Consider the following 21,028-nt stretch of genomic DNA (forward strand, 5'->3'; position numbering starts at 1 on the left):
CACTAGACTTGTTGAATGAAGAACTTGACGTAGATTTTCCCATTGCTGAACCAGGAAAGAAGAAAGTAAGATCGATTGTATATTTATGAGTGATAGTTAATCACTATAATCAAAGTATTTACCAGTGTATCTTTTGCACTCTCACAGTACAAGACAAGATCAAGCAGGAACCAAACTAAGTTCGGTTTTCCAGGTTTAACATAGAACCGAACCAATCCGGTCTTTCTAAACCAACCGGGGATCGATTTGGCGGTTCGGTCGGTTATTTTGGTTATCCGTCTTCGCACGCGCTCAGCGAGCGGGAGTTTGTTTAAATACCAACGAATTCGCGCCCTTACCATAAATTCTCTCGCTTCTTTGCTCACTGCTCACTTCTCGTGATCTCTTCATCCCTCTGCTCATTGCCAAATCCTACCTTCCAGATTAGAGCTTCGCAGTTCAGACCTAAGAAAATGGATGAGTCTTCGCTGCAACTTATCCACGACGTCGGAACTAAATTCAGCAAACAGTCTCGTCCAACCAAGGATTACATCGTGAAATCCCTCCGGGTAATGTTTTTACTTTGATTTTTTATTGTAGTTTCTGAATTTCTCTTCTCGTTATGATCGCACTGTCGTTTGGACTCTTCCTATTTGATTTGCTTACTGTTGATTGAATATGTTGACGATGTTCTATCTTCGTGGTTAATCGTGAGTTGATACTCGAATTTTTTGTTTTCTCGAAGACTGAAGGGTTTCTTCTAGGGTTTGCTAATTATATTCAATTATGAATGTGAGGAGCTGATGCTCCTGTTCACACTGACCAGTTCGCTGCAGTTGTTTGGACTCGAATCTTCCGACACGCTTGAGACGAAGTCATAAAACTTCGCATCAAAACTAATGGCTCGCTCTCTCCCTCTCTGTTTTCCTGAATCCACAACTAACAGCTCTTGAATTGACAGACACGACGAATTTCATTGACCGTTAAAAAAACTAGGCATTAAAATTGTCGGTTGCTCTGTTTTATTTTGATCGCCCACACAAATCCGATCATATTTTCTATTTCTTTCATAATTCCGAACATTTTGTTTAGGATATGTTAATTCATTAGAATGAAAATAATTAATCGGTTCCTGTATTATCTTATCGATAAAACTCCAAGTCTCGTTTTGCTGTAGCACCAATCCATGAATCATATCATGTTCTGTAATTCAGTTCTTACAATTTATTTACGCCAATAAATGGATTTTTCACTTCACGACTACCGTTTTCCTTATTACTTGATCTTCCATTTTTCCATTGCAGCAAGTTGTAGATGCTTTTGCTTGTTTGGAACAGTCTTACGTCCCAGATGCTACAAGGGAGTCAGAATCAGCTAAAAAATTAGAGAGTTCTATAAAGCCTCTAATGAAATCTATAGTTAATGGTCTTCTACGGAATAGAGATAAAGATGTGAGACTTCTATTAGCTATATGCGTTAGTGAAATGTTCCGGGTCACGGCTCCAGAACCACCTTTCGAAGACAAATATCTAAGGGTAACCAATCGTTAATTTTGATTAAATGTATACTCTCTTTCTTAATCTTTCGGTTTACCATCCAATTTATCCATTTCTTTTCTTTTTTAAATTTTAGGATGTTTTTATACTTCTTTTGAGCTCTTTTTCGGAGCTAGGTGATACAACAAGTCCACTTTTCCCTCGGAGGGTTAAAATACTAGAGACAGTGGCACGATGTAAATGCTGTGTGATAATGCTTGACATTGGATGCAACGACTTGGTGTTGGAGATGTTTGATACATTTTTCTCTGCTTTAAGGTCAGTTCCCTTATCTTGCAATTTTCTAATATCAGTACTTGCACACTTTTTATCAGCATGTTTGATAAATTTATTCTGATTTTCTGTTATGCCAATTTTGTCAAGGTACTCATTTTATTTTATTGTGTTCTAAATTTAAAAGAGTGTAATTCTCCTTCCTCCGAGTATTTCGGTTTTACAACCTGAGGTCTTAAATTTCCCATATATTGTCCTTAATACTTTCAACGTTACTAGGACAATTTTGCTGTGTTCAAGAATAGAAGTTGTGTGTATTGGGATATTTGTAGTTTGCTGGAGGAAGAATTTAATGATAGGAACAATGAACCTCTACAATGGTATGATGTTGTCCACTTTGAGCATAAGCTCTCATAGCTACTTTTAGTTTCCTCAAAAGACCTCATAATTTATATACCATGATCTTCTCTTTAATTAGCCAATGTGAGACTCCAACAATCCTTGGGACATTTAATTTATCCTGCTCCTTCAATAGGATTTTTATCACAAAAAATTGAAAAATGTTCGGTTTATGCTCCCTTACAAGCCTAAACAAGTTTCCTTTGAGGTAGTAGATTCGTGTTGGGGAGTATCCAACAAAGTTCCATTTTTATGGCTCTTAACTCGAATGTCTGTAATGTGCCTTTTTGCTCTCTTGTTTTTTTTTTTTTTTCCAGTACACTTAAGCTTCAAGTAAGAAATAAGTAATACGTAGAAAATATGTAGATTTGGGTTATATAAGTTGTTAGTTTGTTGAGTGTAGTAATTTCTATTGATTCTCAAACTTCTACTTGCATCTGTTTTTTATGCATGCTGCTCTATATATTATTTGTTGGATTACATTCACTGTACGACCCTTTTGAATTGTTTCATATTTACGATAGCTCTTTTTTCTATAGAGACTATCACGAACCTAGTCTGGTTAACAACATTTTGTCAATAATGACCCATATTCTAAGCGAGGATGCCTCTCTACCGCTAGTAGATGTGGTTTTGCACAATGTTGTGAAGGAGGAAAAGGTAAGTTTAATAGATTGATGTTTTGTTCCCTACCTTTTAGAGGGATTAAAAATATTATTTACGGAGAACTCTATCTATGAGATACAATTAACGGTCATTGTTATTACTCTTGTGCTAGCATGGTTTAGTTAAGTACGATAGCTTTAATAATCTTGTTGATTGATGGTGCATTGTATTATTAGTCAATTTGTCGAGATAAGGAAATTGAGGGCTATTTGATTAATAAAATATCTAATGTTTACAAAAGGGGACTCGAGCATTTTATATATCAGGGTTTAAGGATGAAGGAAATAACTACATTAGGTAAATCACCCTTAACCCAAGCTTACTAGAAAACTTGCTAACTGAACATAAAGTTTATTAGAACATAAAAATTAAAAAACACAGTAAGACAATTACAATACAACCCTACATCAACCCCCTTTACCTANAAAAAAAAAAAAAAAAAAAAAAAAAAAAAAAAAAAAAAAAAAAAAAAAGAACTCTTCTCGAGTTCATAATCGTCCTCATTAGGAAAAGAAAAAATTGGTAGAACAGAAGTGTAGCTTGTATGTCCAACGTGTAGGCGTTATTTTATTCCTAACTCTCTTCACGACAGAGTCCAATTAACACTGCACAAATTTTTCTACATCTATGTGAAACCGAGGCCAATAATATCTAATGGTAATCTGGCTTATAGTTTTATCATGCCCAAAATATCCACCCAATACCGTAACATGTATGTCCTTAATTACTTTCTGCCTAAGAGATATGTGATAGTTAACAAAAGCAGAAATGTTGAGTTAGCAAACAAGCCCAACATGTAGGTGTTATTCCCAACTCTCTTCACAATTTTGCAAAGTCCATTTGTGGCTTTATTATAGGTGCTTGTCACTAGATCTACATCTAATCTTAATAACTTCCAATTTATAAACGATCTCCCTGCTTTTGCCTGTCACTGCAGAAAGCTTTTATTTATCTTTGGTTTAGGAAATTTGTGTATATGTCTTAGGCCTCGACTTGATTAGTAGTAAAGCACAAAAAAATTCCTTTTAAATGTATTTTTGAGCTTCTTTATGTTGTCCTGACAAATGTCCTTTTCACATTTTTCAGGGTGAACCTACAGCTGCTTCTCGCCTTGCAGTTTCCGTCATTGAAGCCAGTGCTGAGACGCTTGAACCATTTGTTTGTGGATTCTTAACATCTTGTATTTCAGAGAGAGATGTGGCGGGAAATGAACTCAAAGAATTTTACCATGAACTAATTTTTAGAATTTTCCAAAGTGTCCCTCAGATGCTTCTTCCTGTGATTCCAAACTTGACTCTAGAGCTTTTGGTATGTTCTTTATTATTTTGGTGGTTCATTGTATTCCCACTCTTGTATTGCAACAGTGGCATACGACTATTTGTCATACTCATTTTTTTTTAAATAATAAATGGTTTTGAATGAGTAACCATAAATATCTTATAACTTCGATTGGTCCTGATACGAGATGAGGACCTTACACTCTTAGGAATTTTTGATCTCCAAAGCTCTTCGAAAAAATCTGACCATAAAATTAGAACTCTTTTTGGCCAGATAATTGGAGAGAGATTTAACAGAACATGCGTTACCCCTTTCAAGAAAACCCTTTCGAATGCGCCCCAAAGCCTTCAACCATCTAAACACTGCATCTATTGGTCTCTAATAGTCACTCCTACATAATTTCCAGGATGCTCACGTTGTTTGTTTCCTCATTGTATCTCTATCCTTTGTAGACGGACCAAGTTGATGTTAGAATAAAAGCGGTTAAAATCGTTGGTAGGCTTTTAGCTCTACCAAAACACTCTGTAGCACAAAAGTACCGAGGACTTTTTATGGAGTTCTTGAAAAGGTTTAGTGACAAATCTGCAGAAGTTAGAATTCATGCTATCCAATGTGCTAAAGATTGTTATCTGGCCAATCCTGGTAGTTCAGAATCTCTTGAAGTTCTGGGTCAGTGATTAAGTAGTTATGATGTTATTAGATTCTTAATCCATTATGTTTAGTATAACTGACTAGTTGGTACTCATGAACATATCAGCTGCAGTCGAAGAACGGTTACTAGACTTCGATGATAGAGTGAGAACCCGAGCAATAATTATTGTTTGTGATATTGCCCGATCAAATATCAAATTTGTCCCCGTGACACTAATATCTCAAGCTGCTGAAAGACTACGAGATAAGAGGGTATTTTTATTGTATGTGGTTCTGTTTGCACTAAGTAATCAAAGCTCACCTAACATTATTTTTGCTCTTTTTTTTTTTTTTGTAGATATCAGTTAGGAAAAAAGCCCTTCAGCAATTGTTGGAAGTGTATCGAGACTATTGTGATAAATGTTCCAAAGGTCAATTGACTATGAACGATGACTTTGAACAGATTCCTTGTAAAGTCTTGATGCTTTGCTATGATAAAGATTGTAAGGAGTTCAGGTTGGCTTGTCATCTCTTGGATTGAAACTAATACAATATCTTTAAATATAATAATTATTACCACATTTTAGGTTCCAGTGCATGGAACTTGTTCTCGTGGAAGATTTATTTCCAGCTCATCTCTCTCTTGAGGAAAGGACAAGCCACTGGATCCATATGTTCTCTCTTTTCAATATCCATCATGAAAAGGCCCTTAGATATATTTTGCTGCAAAAACAGAGGTATTATTACTAGCATGTTTTTCATGGTAAGATTAAATTTTATAATGTTTTGCATTTTTCTTTTACTGTTTGCATTTGTAGGTTACAAGATGAGTTGCAAACTTATTTGAGTCTACGAAAAAAGGGAAAGGTATGTTGCCTAACTTCTCTTCCAGGTTCTGTAGTTTGGTAAATTGTTTGCTGAATTAAAGATTCATTTATTGACGATACGGATCATTTTGTGAAGTTGTAGTCCACTTATGTTTTATTTGTTTTGTACATAAAAAACACTGGAACTGATAGTGAGTCTTTCAAATGCATCTTATGTTATCGCAGTGTGAAACTCTTGTTTAAAATGCATTTTAGAAGACGACACATCATACTTGTCATTATCCTTGTAAATTTGTCCTTTGCTCCCTTTTTCTGAAAAAAAAAAAGAAGGAAAAAAAAAAAAAAAACTCTATATTTTGCCCAAAATGGTTCTGTGAGCCATTCTTTTGTTAACCATAGAATCTCATATACTTTTTTTGTTGGCTTTTTGTCAAAGGTAAAATTTACAACTTCTTACCAAGTCATTGATATCTGCTGTCTAAACATATTATTTAACGGATTTCTTCATCTAGTAACATTTGGTTGTCTTGTTGCTACAGGAGAACCAATCAGAAGAGGTAGAAAAGCGAATTGAAACTGCATTTCTCAAAATGGCAGCCTGCTTTCCAGATCCTACAAAAGCAAAGGAGTCCTTTCATAAATTAAATCAAATTAAAGCTGATAATATTTTCATCCCGTTGGAGCTTTTACTTGATGAATTGACAAGTGTGGAAGCTGAGGCCACCAGAGTGCGTAGTATACTTTTGTAGCTTACTTTTTGGTTGATATTTTAGTTGAATTATATTGTTTCAAGCTTTTCACTGCTACACGTTTTATTATTTGATTTGGAAGAGTTCTTTACCATGATGAAGGCCCTTGTTGGATTTAAGGTTGAAAACTCTTTAAAATTCATTTATGCTAGATTAGAAATAAGATGAATCGTTTTCTATTGAGACTTTTAATTATGATTTTGTTTGGTAGATGCTTGAACTGTAAGAAGTAGTACACGTCTTAGATCTGGAGTTCTGGAGATCTAGAGAATGATCTATACTGGCATAAGTCCACGAAAATTCAGATTGAGAAAATTTTGAGAAAAGTTGATTGTCTCAGGATGTTCTCTTTTAGTAAGTTTGCAAGTATTTTTATCAATATATATTTCATTTTTTATAATTCTTTTCTTGGAATTCAACATATATCCCATTTGTGTTTCTCTTTAAATTCAATGTATTAGAGCGATATATTTAGTTCATAGGTCGATTTGATATATGATTATATGGTAGGTTTATAAATTCATCTTCTCCCGTCCCTCAGGGATATTCAATAAATGTATCTTCTCCCTTACTGCTAATTTTTTGGCTCAAATACAAAACTTGACAATAGTTTGCACTATACTCTCTGTCATGGGTTTTTTTTCACAAATGATTGATGTACATTATCTTGCATTCATTTATAGAATTATTATATTTTTTTTTTCAGGACAAATTGTTGAGGATGATAGGAAGTAAACATCCTCATTTTGAGATTTTGAAATCACTCTCCTCAAAGTGTTCGTATAATTTATTCAGCACTGAGCATGTACGCTTTGTATTAGACTGCATTCTGAGTAACAGACTTGCAAATAAACATTTGGAGGCTTCTGCTGGCAAGCTTCTACTGGTAAGTAAAATTGCAATATGTTGATTCCAGGTTGATGCGGCCTTATTTAAAAAACATTTTTTTTGTGTTACTTATTCACTCTCATAGAATACTCGTTTCTCTTATATGATAACTCTTAGTAATTTCAAAGGGTAAATTCTTGTTTGGAGTTGGAATATCATGCATTAAATCACTGCTAAACATAAACATAAAAATTCGGTCTTCTTTTTCTTGCCTTTTTGGATTTATCATTGGATCGCTGCCATCAGAGTTACTTGTTAAAAGATTTGATTGGACGAACCATAGCAGTTTGTAAAAAAGAACTAATAGATAACAGGGAGATTTTGGACGAGGTATGTTAACTAGCCTGTTGGCGGAGTTTTGTTTTGCTTTGTGTTTTATTTTAGTTTAGACTCTTCTTTCATTACTCCTATTTTGATTACTGATAGTTGTGCTAGCTGAAAAAAAAAAAAAAAAAACTACTAAAAACAGCCAAACCATGCTGATTCTAAAGTACAAAACTAAAAAAATAGTTGGCCGGCTTAATTTGTTATAACTTTTGTCAGTTTCAGTCAGTTTTTCGATTTGTTTTTTTCTCTCCATAAAATAATGCGAGTTTGGTGTTGGTTTTCGCAGAAGACTGACTGACCTGAACTGCTTACACATACTAATTAGTGATAGTTAGAGAGCCTCGTATTCTCTCTACAAAATTGGAATTGATAGGAGGTCTTGATTGTTTCATTGTGATTAGTAGTTTCTATCAGAGAAATGTTCTTCTTTAAAGGNAAAAAAAAAAAAAAAAAAAAACATTGCTTTACAATAAACACACTAGAGAGAGGACCTCGGTACTCAGTCAGCACGACCATTTGATCTTTAGGCTATTTTCGGCATTTTCCCCGCACTCATCAGAGGCTTGGAAGGCCAACTGCTAAGGTTGTTGGAAGAAAGCAACCCAATAGATAGTAAGCTGATCGAAGTATTGGCAAAAGCAGGCCCTCACTTATCAATTGAACTCAGGTATTCACCATTTGCTGCTTACATGTTCATTACACGTCATTTTACTTTTCAAGTTAAAAAAACAATGAAAACTTCGAAGCTATAATGTTTGGCAGTGTTTTTGTACCTATTCTCCTTCCACTTCGTTGTTTAGTACTTGTGTTTGATCTCGTTACCATCCCTTCCCTAGTGCCAAATGCTTACCAACAATATGATGTTAATGTTTACGACAGTTTTAAGGTTGACTTCTAAATCTTCTTCTCTCTTGTATTCTTTCATTTCTCTCTCATTTTCTTGATTAAAAAAAAATCTGTAATTTTTAAAATATTTATTGCAGAATTTGGATTCTCTTACAGTTAGATTAATATTATGTGACGTTGAGAAAGGCGTGGATGCCTTGCTTTATACAAGTATCTCCTTACTGGGAGAAACTTGAACCTTTTACTTCCAAGTTTAGAGTAGAATTGTAGGATGACTAATTTTATTTCTTGTTTGTTTTTGTCTACTAAAACCGGTAGATAATTGATATAAGACAAATGGTTGAAAGATGCATACTTGGTTGATAATTGTTTTAAGAAAACGTCTTATTAACTTTTTAACTTTTTTTCTTGTTCGTGTACTTGTTTGAAGTCTTTAGTTGCTAGCTGTAAGCTTAGGATAATGTTTTTCGGTGGCTTGATGTTAGTTGGCTCATTTATGGCATTACGCTGAGATAAAAAGAATCTGAAACACTGAAGAGTCATAGTACTTAGACTCTTCTGTGTTTGGATGCACGAGTCTTTCGATGTGTATGAGTGCTGTGGTGCACATGAGCTTCTGCATAGTTGGGGATGCAAAGTATCCTAAAATTTCCTTGTTTCTGGTTCCCTTCCCCTAATAGTGATGTATACCCATTTCTGGAGAGATTATGCTTGGAGGGTACTCGTGCTCAATCAAAGAGTGCTGTTTCTGCCATTGCAGCTTTAGCTGGTACTTCTGGGAATTTTTTGTTCTCTAAACTATGTAAGGTACGGACAAATATATTTTTGAGGCATTTCTATTCATATATTCTTTGTTATAGTTTATTGGCATTCAGAAAAATAGCTTACGGAACCCTTCTCTCTCTCTCTCTCTTTTTTTTTTTTTTTTTTTTTTTTTTTTTTTTTTTTTTTTTTTTTTTTTTTTTTTNTTTTTTTTTTTTTTTTTTTTTTTTTTTTTTTTTCTCCAGGAACTTGTTGATTCTCTACACAGGGGAATGAACCTCCCCACAATATTGCAATCTTTAGGTTGTATTGCAGAATATTCTGTTTCAACCTTTGATGATCATGATCTAGGGATCACACCTTATATATATGAAAAAATCCTCCAAGTAATTCTTACCAACTTCCTTTTTCGAGTTTACTTTTCTAAAATAATTATATGTATATCTGATCTTCCCTGCCAGTGCCTTCTAGTTTTGTTGATTTTTTGCTTCCGCAAAATCTTTTTGACCAGTCTTTTAACCTTACTCATGAAGGTGGACCTATCAGATAATTTCAATACATTAGACGGGGATAGCAATTCTTGCGATTTAAAGGTAAACCCCTATGGAGACTCGGGTTTCATTAATTTTTCAGTCTATTAAGTTGCGATTTTCCCTGTTTTGTACATTAACCTTAGACGGGCATTGGAGGAGTTTGTATGAGGGAAAGATAAGACATCAACCCTTTGAACGAGAGTGGTTATTATAGAAAGTTACTCCATGTACCTTGTAACAAAAGAATGGAATAGTTACCTGAAAACAAAAAATTGAAAAGCACCATAAGGAATCCAACAATAAATTGATATCTCTCATATCTCTATTTTTTTTATAAGACAACCACACATTTTCAAATTTGAATTGGGTTGGATCTACCAAAAAGAACTAATCTCGGACTGTGGGGAAGTCATCCAAAGTAGCCTTCATTGTCCTTGAATCTCTAGAGTCGTGAAACCAGCCATCCACTTCCGAAATCAGTAAATACAGGACATAGAGAATCCCTCAAATTAGACCAAGAGAAATGACTGTTGGACGCGGGAATTTCAATTTGTGATCTTCAATAGTCCTCATGCTTCTAAAAAATGTACCATTAAAGGATTTTTTTCCATGGATCTCTCAATGACGTTGACCAATAAAAAGAAGTTTTATCATTGGTAAACTTCTTTTTGAAGGAAACTAAGCCATATTAATTCAATATCTCAGATAAGACCGTTTCTTGCAATTTAAATTGATTTTGTTGTGGCAGTAGTCCTACTTAATAGACATTGAATTCACGTAATGTGAGATACGCTGTGTTCTTGAATAATTAGAGGCTACTAGTCCTACTTGGTGGCCTATTGATGATTTTTCTCCATTTTTGTAGAGTTATTCTTTCTTTTTTCTTTGCAGATTTATGGGCTGAAAACAATCGTTAAGAGTTTTTTGCCACATCAAGGAACTCCTAGAAGAAATGTTGACGAGTTTCTGAAAATTTTATTAGGGATGCTGAACGCGTGTGAAGCTTCTGTTGGGAACATCCCTACGTATGTATTTAAGTGCATTGAGAGATAAAACTTGTTTTAAAAAATTTTCCGGATCATACAAGATTCCTACAGCTTACTGAGTTGTTCCTTGTTAAGTTTTACTGATCTATAATCTTTGGTTTGAAGCTGCAATTTTGTCAACCTTCTGAAGATTGCATGATTTGTTGCTATTCAATTAATATATTTCTGGACTACTGCACATTTCCCCATTATTGAATTCTTTTCTAAACATGTGCTTTTTTTTTTTTTTTTTTTTTTTTTGCGTTCCTACTTTCAAGAGAATACACTGTTCTTTTATTTTCTCAATCAAGATTGGTATTTTTTTTTTTATATTTCCCCTAAGCCTTATGTTACCTTAGTCGCTAATAAAAATATACTAGGGCATTATTTACTTCTGGAGATTTTATGATACAGTGATAGTGATCAAGCTCGAATCAGATTAGCTGCTGCAAAATCGGTTCTTCGTCTTGCCAGAAGATGGGATTCACAAATTACACCGGAGATTTTCTGTTTTGCAATCTTGATGGCAAAGGTACATTTGTTTGGTTGCTGTTGTCATAAATCTGCTTAGAAACAGATGAACGTGAATCATAAGAAAACTGGGAGCTCTTAGGCAAGCAGTGTGGATTCTTAATTGATTAAACTAAGGACATGACTAATTATGACTGGAGGATGAGAGACCCTAGACTGAAAATACAGGCAACCTTTATTCTATAAGTATTGATGGCAGTACGTCATGTTTTTGTTAATTTTATGCTGATGATTGTAGTTTATTTTTTTTACCCAAAGATTTAAGCGCTTCATTTTGCAGTTTAGTTCAAAAGGCTACTGTAAGTTATCTCCTTAGTAGTATTGATATAAACAAAGGTAGGAATGTCCTCAGGCCATAGAAAAGGATTACCAACCTATTTGAGGTCGGTAAGCTCTCCTTCCTCATCCAACTTTCACTAGCACAAATCAGAATGAGGAAAAGTAGAAGTATTCTTTAAGAAAAAGGACTAATCGAGAATTTTTTCCTTGATTTGCTTTTTATGAAGTTTAGTTAAAATGTGTATATAGTGGATGTCATTCGGTTCAGCCTGCTTCATCTTCATATATTTCTGCAAATGGATGTTAGTCTTCCAAGAGACCCCTTTATAACCACCTGGTACTTTTATTTACTGCTCCATTTCAGGACTCCTCTTCTTTGGTTAGAAGGCTATTTATTGACAAAGCACACAAGTTACTAAAGGAGAAGGCTATACCTACTCGATATGCTTGTGTTTTTGCATTTTGCATCTCAGATAGCTTGAAGGATCTCCAGGATGATGTATGTCTATTTCTTTCAATTCTGCAGCAGTATTCTGCTTAGGTACCTTTGCTATATGGTTTTATGATTCATATTCTGATTATACACTTCATTTCATTTCAGTCACTCAAATATATGGCAGAATTTATTGAGCAATATAGGAAGATAGCTCAGATTCATCAAAATTCTGTGGGTCAAGATGGATCACTGACCTTTGTTCCAGCGTATATAGTAGTATTCTTGATATATATTCTAGCTCATGATTCAGGCTTCCCACATACAGACTGTCAAGATGAAAATGAATATGCTCAATTTTGTAGGTAAATGTGCCTTCTGTTTGAATCATTGTTGATGTTAAATTTTTTCCTCCATAATATCAATGGGTGTCTCTGCTTGGAACATGCTCTTTGTGCAGCCCCCTCCTATTTATGTTGCAGATGTTAGTCAATGCAGATGTAAATGTTGCAAAGGATACCGTTTTGTATTTGCACAGTATTTTTCGTGCCATTAAGAGGGTTGAGGATGCTGTGGATATTGAAACATCACCTGTGAGAGTTTGTAGTAATGCATTTATATTATCACTGGCCTTTGTTATCACACAATTTCATCAGCTGAAAGCTTTTCCTTTTCTTTTATCTCTTTAATTTCAGAAGTTACACATTTTAGCGGACATTGGTCTCTCTTTTGTAACTGCTCTAAATTATTCCGGAGTCTCCCTATCACGTGCCCCAAGGCAGATTTTGCTGCCATTATCACTATATAGAGTGAGTTTGCCAAAGAAAATTAACTTGTTGTGTGCTTGAGGATACGATCTCAAATGGACATTTAACACATGATTATTACCCTTCTTTCCAGGTAAATTCCAGGCAGCTTTCTCAACATGCTTTGGATGAATGTTTTATTGGAAGAGTTATTAAGACATTTCAATCTCAGTTCATTTTGGTATGCCTCTACTGTTGTTCTTTATTCTTTACCGATTATCTTACGAGTTCCATATGATTTGTGATTTGTCCTTTTGTTGCATGAAAGCCCACTATCAACCCATGTTCCTCAATAAGCATGAAAGCTTGTAAGCAAGTTGAAGCCATTTCCTCTAGAGTAACGAAGATCAATAAAGCTGTGAATCAGGAGGCTATTGTTGGACGGAGGCGAAAACGGGCTGTCTCTCCAACAATGTCCTCATCAATTGAGTTTCGGGAGAGTTCTCTACTTATTCAACAAAATTTCCCAACAAACAGAGAAAAAAGTGCATTTTCTTCTCAATGTGAAACTACAGAAGCTTCTCTTGTTGAAGCATATGCGTCAATTCAGAGTCAGGACAATGTGTTGGCAAACAGGAACATTGATGATGAGTCTTCGATGTATGTCAACGACCAGCTCACTAATTCTTCCAAATTTTCTTAAGATATGTCTGTTGATTCCTGAGCGATAGATCAAGTTATGCCTGTCAATTATTAATGAAATGGTTTGGTTAAACAACTAATTAAAGGGCTTCCTTTAGCAGATACATATTCAGTTTTCGGCACGGTTGATTTGTTATGACTTTGAAGATTCTATTTAGAAGATTAACCCTCGTTTGAATGGTTAATACTTAAGAGATTAGTGCCTGACTTCACATCTTTGGGTGTTCTTGTTGACAGTGATTATTTTTCTTCCTTCCTATTTAGATTGAACTTATTATAGCCTTTTCTTTGTAATTTGTATTTAATTGGCATATGTTGCAGGTCGCAAATATTAGTGGGAAAGTCCAACTGCTGAGCTCGGAAACTAAGAGTGAGGATACTACACCAGATGGTTTCCTGGTAGAAAAGGTGAGAACAATTCTTATTATTTGTGGGATGTAGGATCTAACAATTTAGATGAATTTTGCTTTCTGTTTTGCTCAAAATGATCACAAGATGAATGCAAACCAAACACCAAGATGCTATAAAACAGGAAGTTCTGATCTTGAGTTGTTTAACACTGAGATCAGGCATGGCTATCTGATTCTATTCTTAACGCATTTTCCCTAGAACTTCTGGTGGATAAATTAACTTTAAAACTTCGATGGTTATTTTGGATAACAATCGCAAACTTCCTCTTGTTCTTCTTGGTGAATGATATGATAATGTGACTATGTTTGTATCTAATAATTCTTCTTGCTCATGTTCAGGTTGTTGGAAGTATCAAATACGAGCATTTGCTGTCTTGAGGTACTGGTTTCCTACTCTAACCATTGTTTAGAGGGTTATGAAAATGGTAGTGTTTGGTGAGTACAGGAATGAACACTTTGGATTAAGTTAAAATATAGATGTTTGGCTGAAAAGTAAAAGGTTAGCTCAACTGTGATCCAACTGCATCCAATCTTTGGCTTGTTTGAACCCTTTCCATATGTACATATTGGTGAAAAATATCTGTATAGAAAAACTCAAGTAACAATTTTGGATAGAAACTGCATTGTTCAAGTAATGGCTTTCTAATTTCTTCTTTCTTTTTTATTTTATTTTAGTGATATACATACATACACATGTACGCATATAGACTGTGATGTCCCACATTGGTTGGGGAGGAGAACAAACCACCATTTATAAGGGTGTGTAAACCTTCCTCTAGTAGATGCGTTTTAAAGCATTGAGAGGAAAGCCCGAAAGGGAAAGCTCAAAGAGACGATATCTGCTAGCAGTGGATCTGGGTCGTTACATAGACAGACATACATACTTATATTGATTGGTTCTTACCNTTTTTTTTTTTTTTTTTTTTTTTTTTTTTTTTTTTTTTTTTTTTTTTTATAATAGTAATTTCTGCTAGTTTAATTTTTTCTAGAATTAGCTATGCTGTTTTAATAATATACCTCTTTAATATGTTTTTGTAATTTTTTTTAAATACATTACATTTTTTATTAGATGTTATTTTAATTAATTAACCATTTTTCTAGTTGGGTTTTAGTTTACCTATTAGACTTTAAAAATGTTCGTGTTAAAAAAAAAAAAAATCATATGCATTCAATAACTTATATAACATAATAGTTNAAAAAAAAAAAAAAAAAAAAAAACAAAATAGTTGACAACCTAAATTTATTTTATTCCTAAATTTTACCTAATTTTATTTTTAAATAAATATTTGATCTTAATAGTATTGATATTACTGGAGTGAAATAAGTTGAATAATATGTTATTATCATTCTATATTTAGAAATATGCAATTATATGCCTAATAATTAATGTAACGAAATTTACTTATAACATGTACATAATATATATGTATTATTGAATAAGAGTAAAAAAAAAAACCTAATATAAGTATTTAAAGTATAAAAAAAATAAAACAATTATATATCGAAAAATAATTTAGAAAAATATAACTTTTTTTTCTCTCTACTACCGCATTTATTATATATCTACCACGAAATAATATATATATTACATATGTAATAATATAAATGAAAATTGGAATGAATAGTCAAAATATGCCTTCAAATTAATTTATGCTTGTTACGATTTTCAAAGCGACTCAAATAGTTAAAATAATTAAAACTTTTATTGTATTCAAAATCAAATTTTATGAAATTACCATTTTTAATCAATAATATATATACACACATATATATATTCCACGTAATTTTCTTAATAAAAAATTATATATTCCACGTAACCTTCACGAAAGGTACATTTCGGTCTTTTTTATTTTATTTTATTTTTTTTAATGGTATATTTCGGTTCTATTGCCGCGTGGAATTGGAAATTACCGCCGCAGCTTTTTTAATCTCCAGGACCAGCGGAAGGTTGCCACTTCTGAGCTTCTCAACTCCCTCGAGACTTCTGCAACTCCGACCATTCCAAGTCCCATCGCCGCCTTTTGCCTCAGAGCTCCATTCTAGGTTTTCAGGCGGAGCCGAGCTCTCGTTAACTGTGTTCAGACGGTTCGCGTCTCCTTATCATGTGCGCTTGCCCATGGCTAACTTGAGGACCGACTCTCCCGTCGCTTGTCGTATCGTTCGTGCCTTTCTTGACTTTCTTAACTCTGGTCTCTGCTTTTCTCCCTTTTCACGATCGTTTATGTTCCTGTAATGTTGTAGTTGAGCAGTTTTCGACGCTCTTCAGTAGGTTTTTCTTCTGCTAATGATTAGCGCGATTGCGGAGTAGGTTTTTTATGATAGATTTTCGATGCTGAATTATTGGAATGTATCGTGTCGTGTCGAATTTGTGTACATTAGGCAATTTTAGTGGAGTGAAGCGATGTGTTGTATTAAGTGATGTTCGTTACTACTTTGATGTTTGTTTTAGGGTTTCCATTAAGCAATTCGAATTCGTTATCTTATGATATTTGTTTTGTGCGCAGTGGAGCCAGGTCCAGGTGTTGATGTTGAGGGCATTGAGATAGCAAAACAATGTTTAGAACAAGTATTTAAAGTTCAGTCTCCTGCTGCCGACGAGTTAGCGGAATTCAATTCGCTAGTAGACATTTTTAGTTCACCGGAATCTTTTCAGCGTTCTGGAACTAATTCATCTGTTGATAATGGAGCCGTTCCGATGGAACATTGCAGTTCTCTCAATGTGAATGATTCTGGCGCCAATTTGTCAAAGTCATCAAGACCTCAGGTCAGCTTTCCTTGCGGTTTTCTGTTCATGAAAATTTCAGCAATATTAAGTCATTAATTCTCTGTGCTAATTTCCATGTCTTCATATACGCTTTAACTTCCATGCCATTTGTGTCTATAAAAATAATTTGTGAAGTTTATCATCGTTAGGTCAGCATTGAAATACGTCACATTGGTATTTCAATCTGTAAACATGGTCAAATGTGTAGCCAGAATGAGATTATCGGCAGTGTGTTTTTCATTTCAACATTTTGAGCCAAAAGTAGAACTGAAACTTACATCCCCGGAATTTCAAAATACTGTTCATTAAGGCCTGATTGTTTTCCAATCAAGATGTAGCCAGTTGGTAGTTGCATGCCCCGATTGATCTTATGAAGTAATTTTCATTTTCTTTTTTCTTTTTCTTGGAAAAGGTTCTCTGTTTAGTCTACTTTTAGAAAATAAGAAATGATTTTGCTAAGTAATGTTGTTCGGCACTTCAAAGCATCCTAATTATATAACTTTATGTACACTCATAAATGTTTTTATTAGTGTTCGTGTGTGTTTGAAAATGTTTTGAATTCAATCAATTATAACTTATCTGATTGTCTTATTTGATTGTTGAGTTTTGATTTTCTCTCTCTCAATTAATCCAGGGGGATGATTGCTCAAGAGAATCTCATCCCTTAGGTAGGTTTTCTCCTCTTTTTTTTTTCTTTTCCTTGTATACCTTTGTCTTTGATATATATATACACATATTATATGTAATTTTAGCTGTATTCATAGAAAATAGAAACTACACATCAGCATCCCACTCTTATTACCTCTTGTTCTTCAAGATTCCCTCTTAGGTTTCAAGGGTTGTAGAAAAGTTGTGAACCTTAGTTGAAGTACATTAAAGAAGTAGAAGGATCATGCTTGGTGAATTCGGAATTTTGAAGCATTGTCTCTCAGTCTAGATATACATGCATCATTTGTGTTTGGTATGTGGAAAAAAAAAGAAAAAAGAAATTTGACTTAGATCTAGAACTGACTTTGCAATTACACATGGAAAGTAGGTATTTTTCATGGTCTAATTACTAAATGTTTATGCTCAATATGAAAATGGGGCCTGCAAAATGTAGTAATTGTAGCTGTTGGAGATTTCGTCTGAAAATTTTGTTTCACCTCTCTATTTTGCTAATTGTAACGCAGGGAACAATAGTGGTAGAAAAGATGACTAATTGGTGGCGATTGCAATGATATATGACAATTTTACTTGGAATTGATGAAGGAAAGTAACAAAAGCGCTTTTTAAAAAGAAAGAAAGAAAGGAAAAAAAAAAAAAANAAAAAAAAAAAAAAAAAAAAAAAAAACAAGAAACAAAAGCTTCTTCAAAGATAATTTTTAATTTGGAGTTGCTAAAATCTTGTCGTCTTCGGATATCCATCATAATTTCCCATTCCATATATTTACTTTTTTTTTGTTTATCCGATATTTTATTACCTCCTTATTTGATATAAAGGTTTGCTTTCTTTGAGCTTTGGAGGACCCAAGGCATCATTTGATAATAATCTTGTTTTAAGTTTTTTGTTTTAAAAAATTAGACTTATTTCCTCTCAATTGTTTTAGTTTTTTTTCTTGTACCATTTTACAAATATATTTGAATTATAAACCAAATTTAAAAAACGATAACTGGTTTTAGGCTACTTATCTTTTTGTCTTTAAATTTTGACTTCTTTTTTGTGATGCCTCATGCCCGAGATTCATATCAAGATTTGGAATCCGGATTTGGCACCTGATGGCCTCGACATTTTTCTACATCCCTTATGACCATGTCATGTACTTGTCTTGAATTACTTTTAAAAGTGGAGACTATCCCCACAAACTAACACATATTTTTTCAGCATCCTTTATCTTCACTCACATATTTTTTTAGGAAAATTTCTAAGATGTAACCCAACATAGAATAGTTCCAAGCTAAGTGCACTTGAATTTGGAGTTTCTATGATTAAGCAATTGAAAAGGAAGGTGCACTTTGTTGGTATAGGTAGTGACTTTCAATTACTTTAAGCCTTTTTTAACCATCATATTCTTAGGATCACTTTCATTCGAATGTAATCTTGGTTCATTAATGTGCTCCTTTACTCGTGTGTCACATGCCCACTAGCTTCCATATTAGTTCGTTTCTGAACTATATCCTATTGGAAGTGGGCTCACTCTGATACCATATGTAACATCTCATGTCTAAGATTTAGATCAGAGTTTGGCATCCATATTTTACACTTGATGGTCCTAGTATTTCTATGTAGCCCCCATAAGATGATTCTAAGAGGGAAGACTGCCCCCCATATAATTCTCCAAGCTAAGCATGCTTAGTTTTGGAGTTTCTATGAGTCACGAAAGAAAGATGTGCCTTGTTGGTATAGGTAGTGATTTTCAATTCTTTTAATTATTTCTTATCTATCATATCCTTAGAATCACTTTCATTCGGATGTGGTCTCGATTCATTCATGTACCCTTCATTTACTCATACGTCACACTTTTAAAAAGTAAATAACAACTCAAAGAAATGCATGAATGGAAATAGCATTTATAATTTAAATTTTCAAAAGCATAAAATAAAAAACAAAATAGCTGTGAAAGGAGGCCTAAATAATTGTGATTTTGTTGCAAGAAGAGGAAGGTGTTTTGTTTCCTCTTATCATAATGATGATTTTCTTTGTAATAGGGCCCATGAATTGTTCGTGATTAACCTTAGTTTTTCTCTCACGTAATTTTACTATGAGATTCATGGGTCAAGCTCTTATGTCAATTTAATTTTTATTCAAAATTCCAAAGAAATCATTATCCTTTGTTTCATGGAGACAGTATTGCAAGAGCTGCTAGTAGGGGGAAGAATTATTTTAAAATGTTCACTTTCAGAACTTTGTTGGATTAATTGGGTTGAAAGAATCGAGTCTCCTTGAAGAAAAGGAGGGTTGGTCTTTCTAAAGTTTTTTTTTTCTTCGTTTGTCAGTCCTTTTTCTTCTTTGAAAGAGGGATTCCTTTTCCTTTTCTAATAGGAATTTTGAAAAGGGATTTTTGATGCTCTTCTGTTTGTATGTTCCTCTTTTTTTTTTAAAAAAAAGATATTATAAAAATATTTTTCTGTAAAAGAATTGTATAGGATTGTATATGTTGAATCAATTAAATTGGTGGTTTGGATTTTTTTCTTTTTCATTTTTTCCGCGTTGGTCAACATTTTTGCAGGAGTATTGCAAGATGAACTTTTTGGGCAATTTGTTCTTGCACTTGAAAAACTTCGATATTTTAGGACCTCAGCAGATGGGAGGGATGATCCTGACCAACTCGAGCGAGCAACTCGTTTGTTTCATGACGCTCTTGGAGTATGATTTTTTTGTTCTTTTGTTGCTTCAGATGAATTTTTATCTTTGTGTGTACCTTATCTCAGCATCTCAGCATCTGTTGCTAGATATTCTTAATGCAGTTAGTAACTTATCTGCTACTGGTTCATTGCCTCATAGAACGGTCTCTTACTTTTGAAGAGTACCCTTCCCTTTCTCTTCCCTTGCTTCCTTGGATAATCCTTAACCAAATTTCTCATTGCTTCAGGAAATGGAAAGATCTGGATGCACCGAAATTAATCACAAAAACCTGGCTGAGTCCTTGAAATCCCTTGGTATCACAACTCCTAATATATAGTTTTTAGCCTGTTCTATTTTATCGTATGATTTCCTGTCCTTCCGCACATTCATTTAATATGGTAAAGGTAATAATTGGTTACCTTCACACAAATGTATCGTTTAGATACTTTTCTTTCTATTATTTAGACGTACTCTTCATGCTTACATTTATCCTTTATTTGATATAACAAGACATTATTTTTGCAGTCTAATTGATCTTCTAATCTCTCTTTTTATAGGCCCAGCTCACTGAAAGGTTCTAATATGGAAAAATATGTTCTGTTTTAGGTAACAGGGCTATGCAGTCAAAACTATACTCCGACGCAATTGAGTTGTATAGCTGTGCAATCGCACTATGTGAAAATAATGCCATTTACTACTGTAACAGGTAGAATGCTGTTATATCATAAAGTGCATTAATACGAATTGCAATAGAGTATCTAATCGTGCTAGCTAAGGAATTTCTTTTCCTTCTATATGTATGAGATAAGAATTGATTGACTCATTTCACTTTTCTGAGTTATGCAGATTAGTTTACCACCCTTGTAACTTAATGTTGTGAAAAAAAAAAAAAAATGCTATCCCATTAGTTATATGAGAAACTTAACATTTGTCAAATTTCGGTAAATATTGTTCAATTAGTTCAATATTCCATATTATCCAAATATTTTGACATTAAATATTGTCAAATCACAAATGCACAGACAAAAATATTGTATGGACGTAAGAATGTATCTGCTCACAACCATTATCTTTATAGTTTCACTTTGTTCATTTACTTGGGTTTTTTTTTTTTTTTTTTTTTTTTTTTTTTTTTTTTTTTTTTTTTTTTTTTTTTTTTT

At 33.7% G+C, this 21,028-nt stretch overlaps 2 protein-coding genes across 4 annotated transcripts in view; both read left to right on the top strand.

Annotated features, from left to right (window-relative positions):
• The first annotated feature begins 358 nt into the window (after positions 1–358).
• Positions 359–14,410, top strand: LOC111787607 (sister chromatid cohesion protein PDS5 homolog A-like). 2 transcript variants are annotated; one of them, XM_023667623.1, is made up of 26 exons: positions 359–548; positions 1,284–1,514; positions 1,612–1,793; positions 2,687–2,807; positions 3,900–4,121; positions 4,544–4,760; positions 4,849–4,994; positions 5,080–5,237; positions 5,309–5,458; positions 5,540–5,588; positions 6,088–6,276; positions 7,004–7,183; positions 8,040–8,179; positions 9,039–9,165; positions 9,366–9,506; positions 9,654–9,713; positions 10,545–10,678; positions 11,093–11,210; positions 11,853–11,987; positions 12,090–12,286; positions 12,382–12,514; positions 12,617–12,730; positions 12,822–12,908; positions 12,996–13,327; positions 13,691–13,777; positions 14,119–14,410. In XM_023667623.1, the coding sequence occupies exons 1-25, from the start codon at positions 453–455 to the stop codon at positions 13,722–13,724; spliced, it is 3,693 nt and encodes a 1,230-aa protein (XP_023523391.1). In that variant the 5' UTR covers positions 359–452; the 3' UTR covers positions 13,725–13,777; positions 14,119–14,410. The 2 variants fall into 2 exon arrangements, with proteins under 2 accessions (XP_023523391.1, XP_023523390.1); XM_023667622.1 differs by lacking the exons at positions 13,691–13,777; positions 14,119–14,410 and having other exon boundaries at positions 12,996–13,487.
• Positions 14,411–15,686: 1,276 nt separating this feature from the next.
• LOC111788909 (small glutamine-rich tetratricopeptide repeat-containing protein 2) overlaps positions 15,687–21,028 on the top strand; it is an 8,754-nt gene continuing 3,412 nt past the window's right edge. For both annotated transcript variants that reach the window (XM_023669487.1, XM_023669486.1), the window contains exons 1-6: positions 15,687–15,968; positions 16,284–16,543; positions 17,178–17,211; positions 19,753–19,889; positions 20,116–20,182; positions 20,475–20,574. In XM_023669487.1, coding sequence (XP_023525255.1) covers positions 15,896–15,968; positions 16,284–16,543; positions 17,178–17,211; positions 19,753–19,889; positions 20,116–20,182; positions 20,475–20,574 — 671 coding nt within the window. In that variant the 5' untranslated portion in view covers positions 15,687–15,895. The remainder of the gene's footprint in view (positions 15,969–16,283; positions 16,544–17,177; positions 17,212–19,752; positions 19,890–20,115; positions 20,183–20,474; positions 20,575–21,028) is intronic.

Source organism: Cucurbita pepo, chromosome LG02 (assembly GCF_002806865.2).
Source record: "Cucurbita pepo subsp. pepo cultivar mu-cu-16 chromosome LG02, ASM280686v2, whole genome shotgun sequence".
NCBI lineage: Eukaryota > Viridiplantae > Streptophyta > Magnoliopsida > Cucurbitales > Cucurbitaceae > Cucurbita > Cucurbita pepo.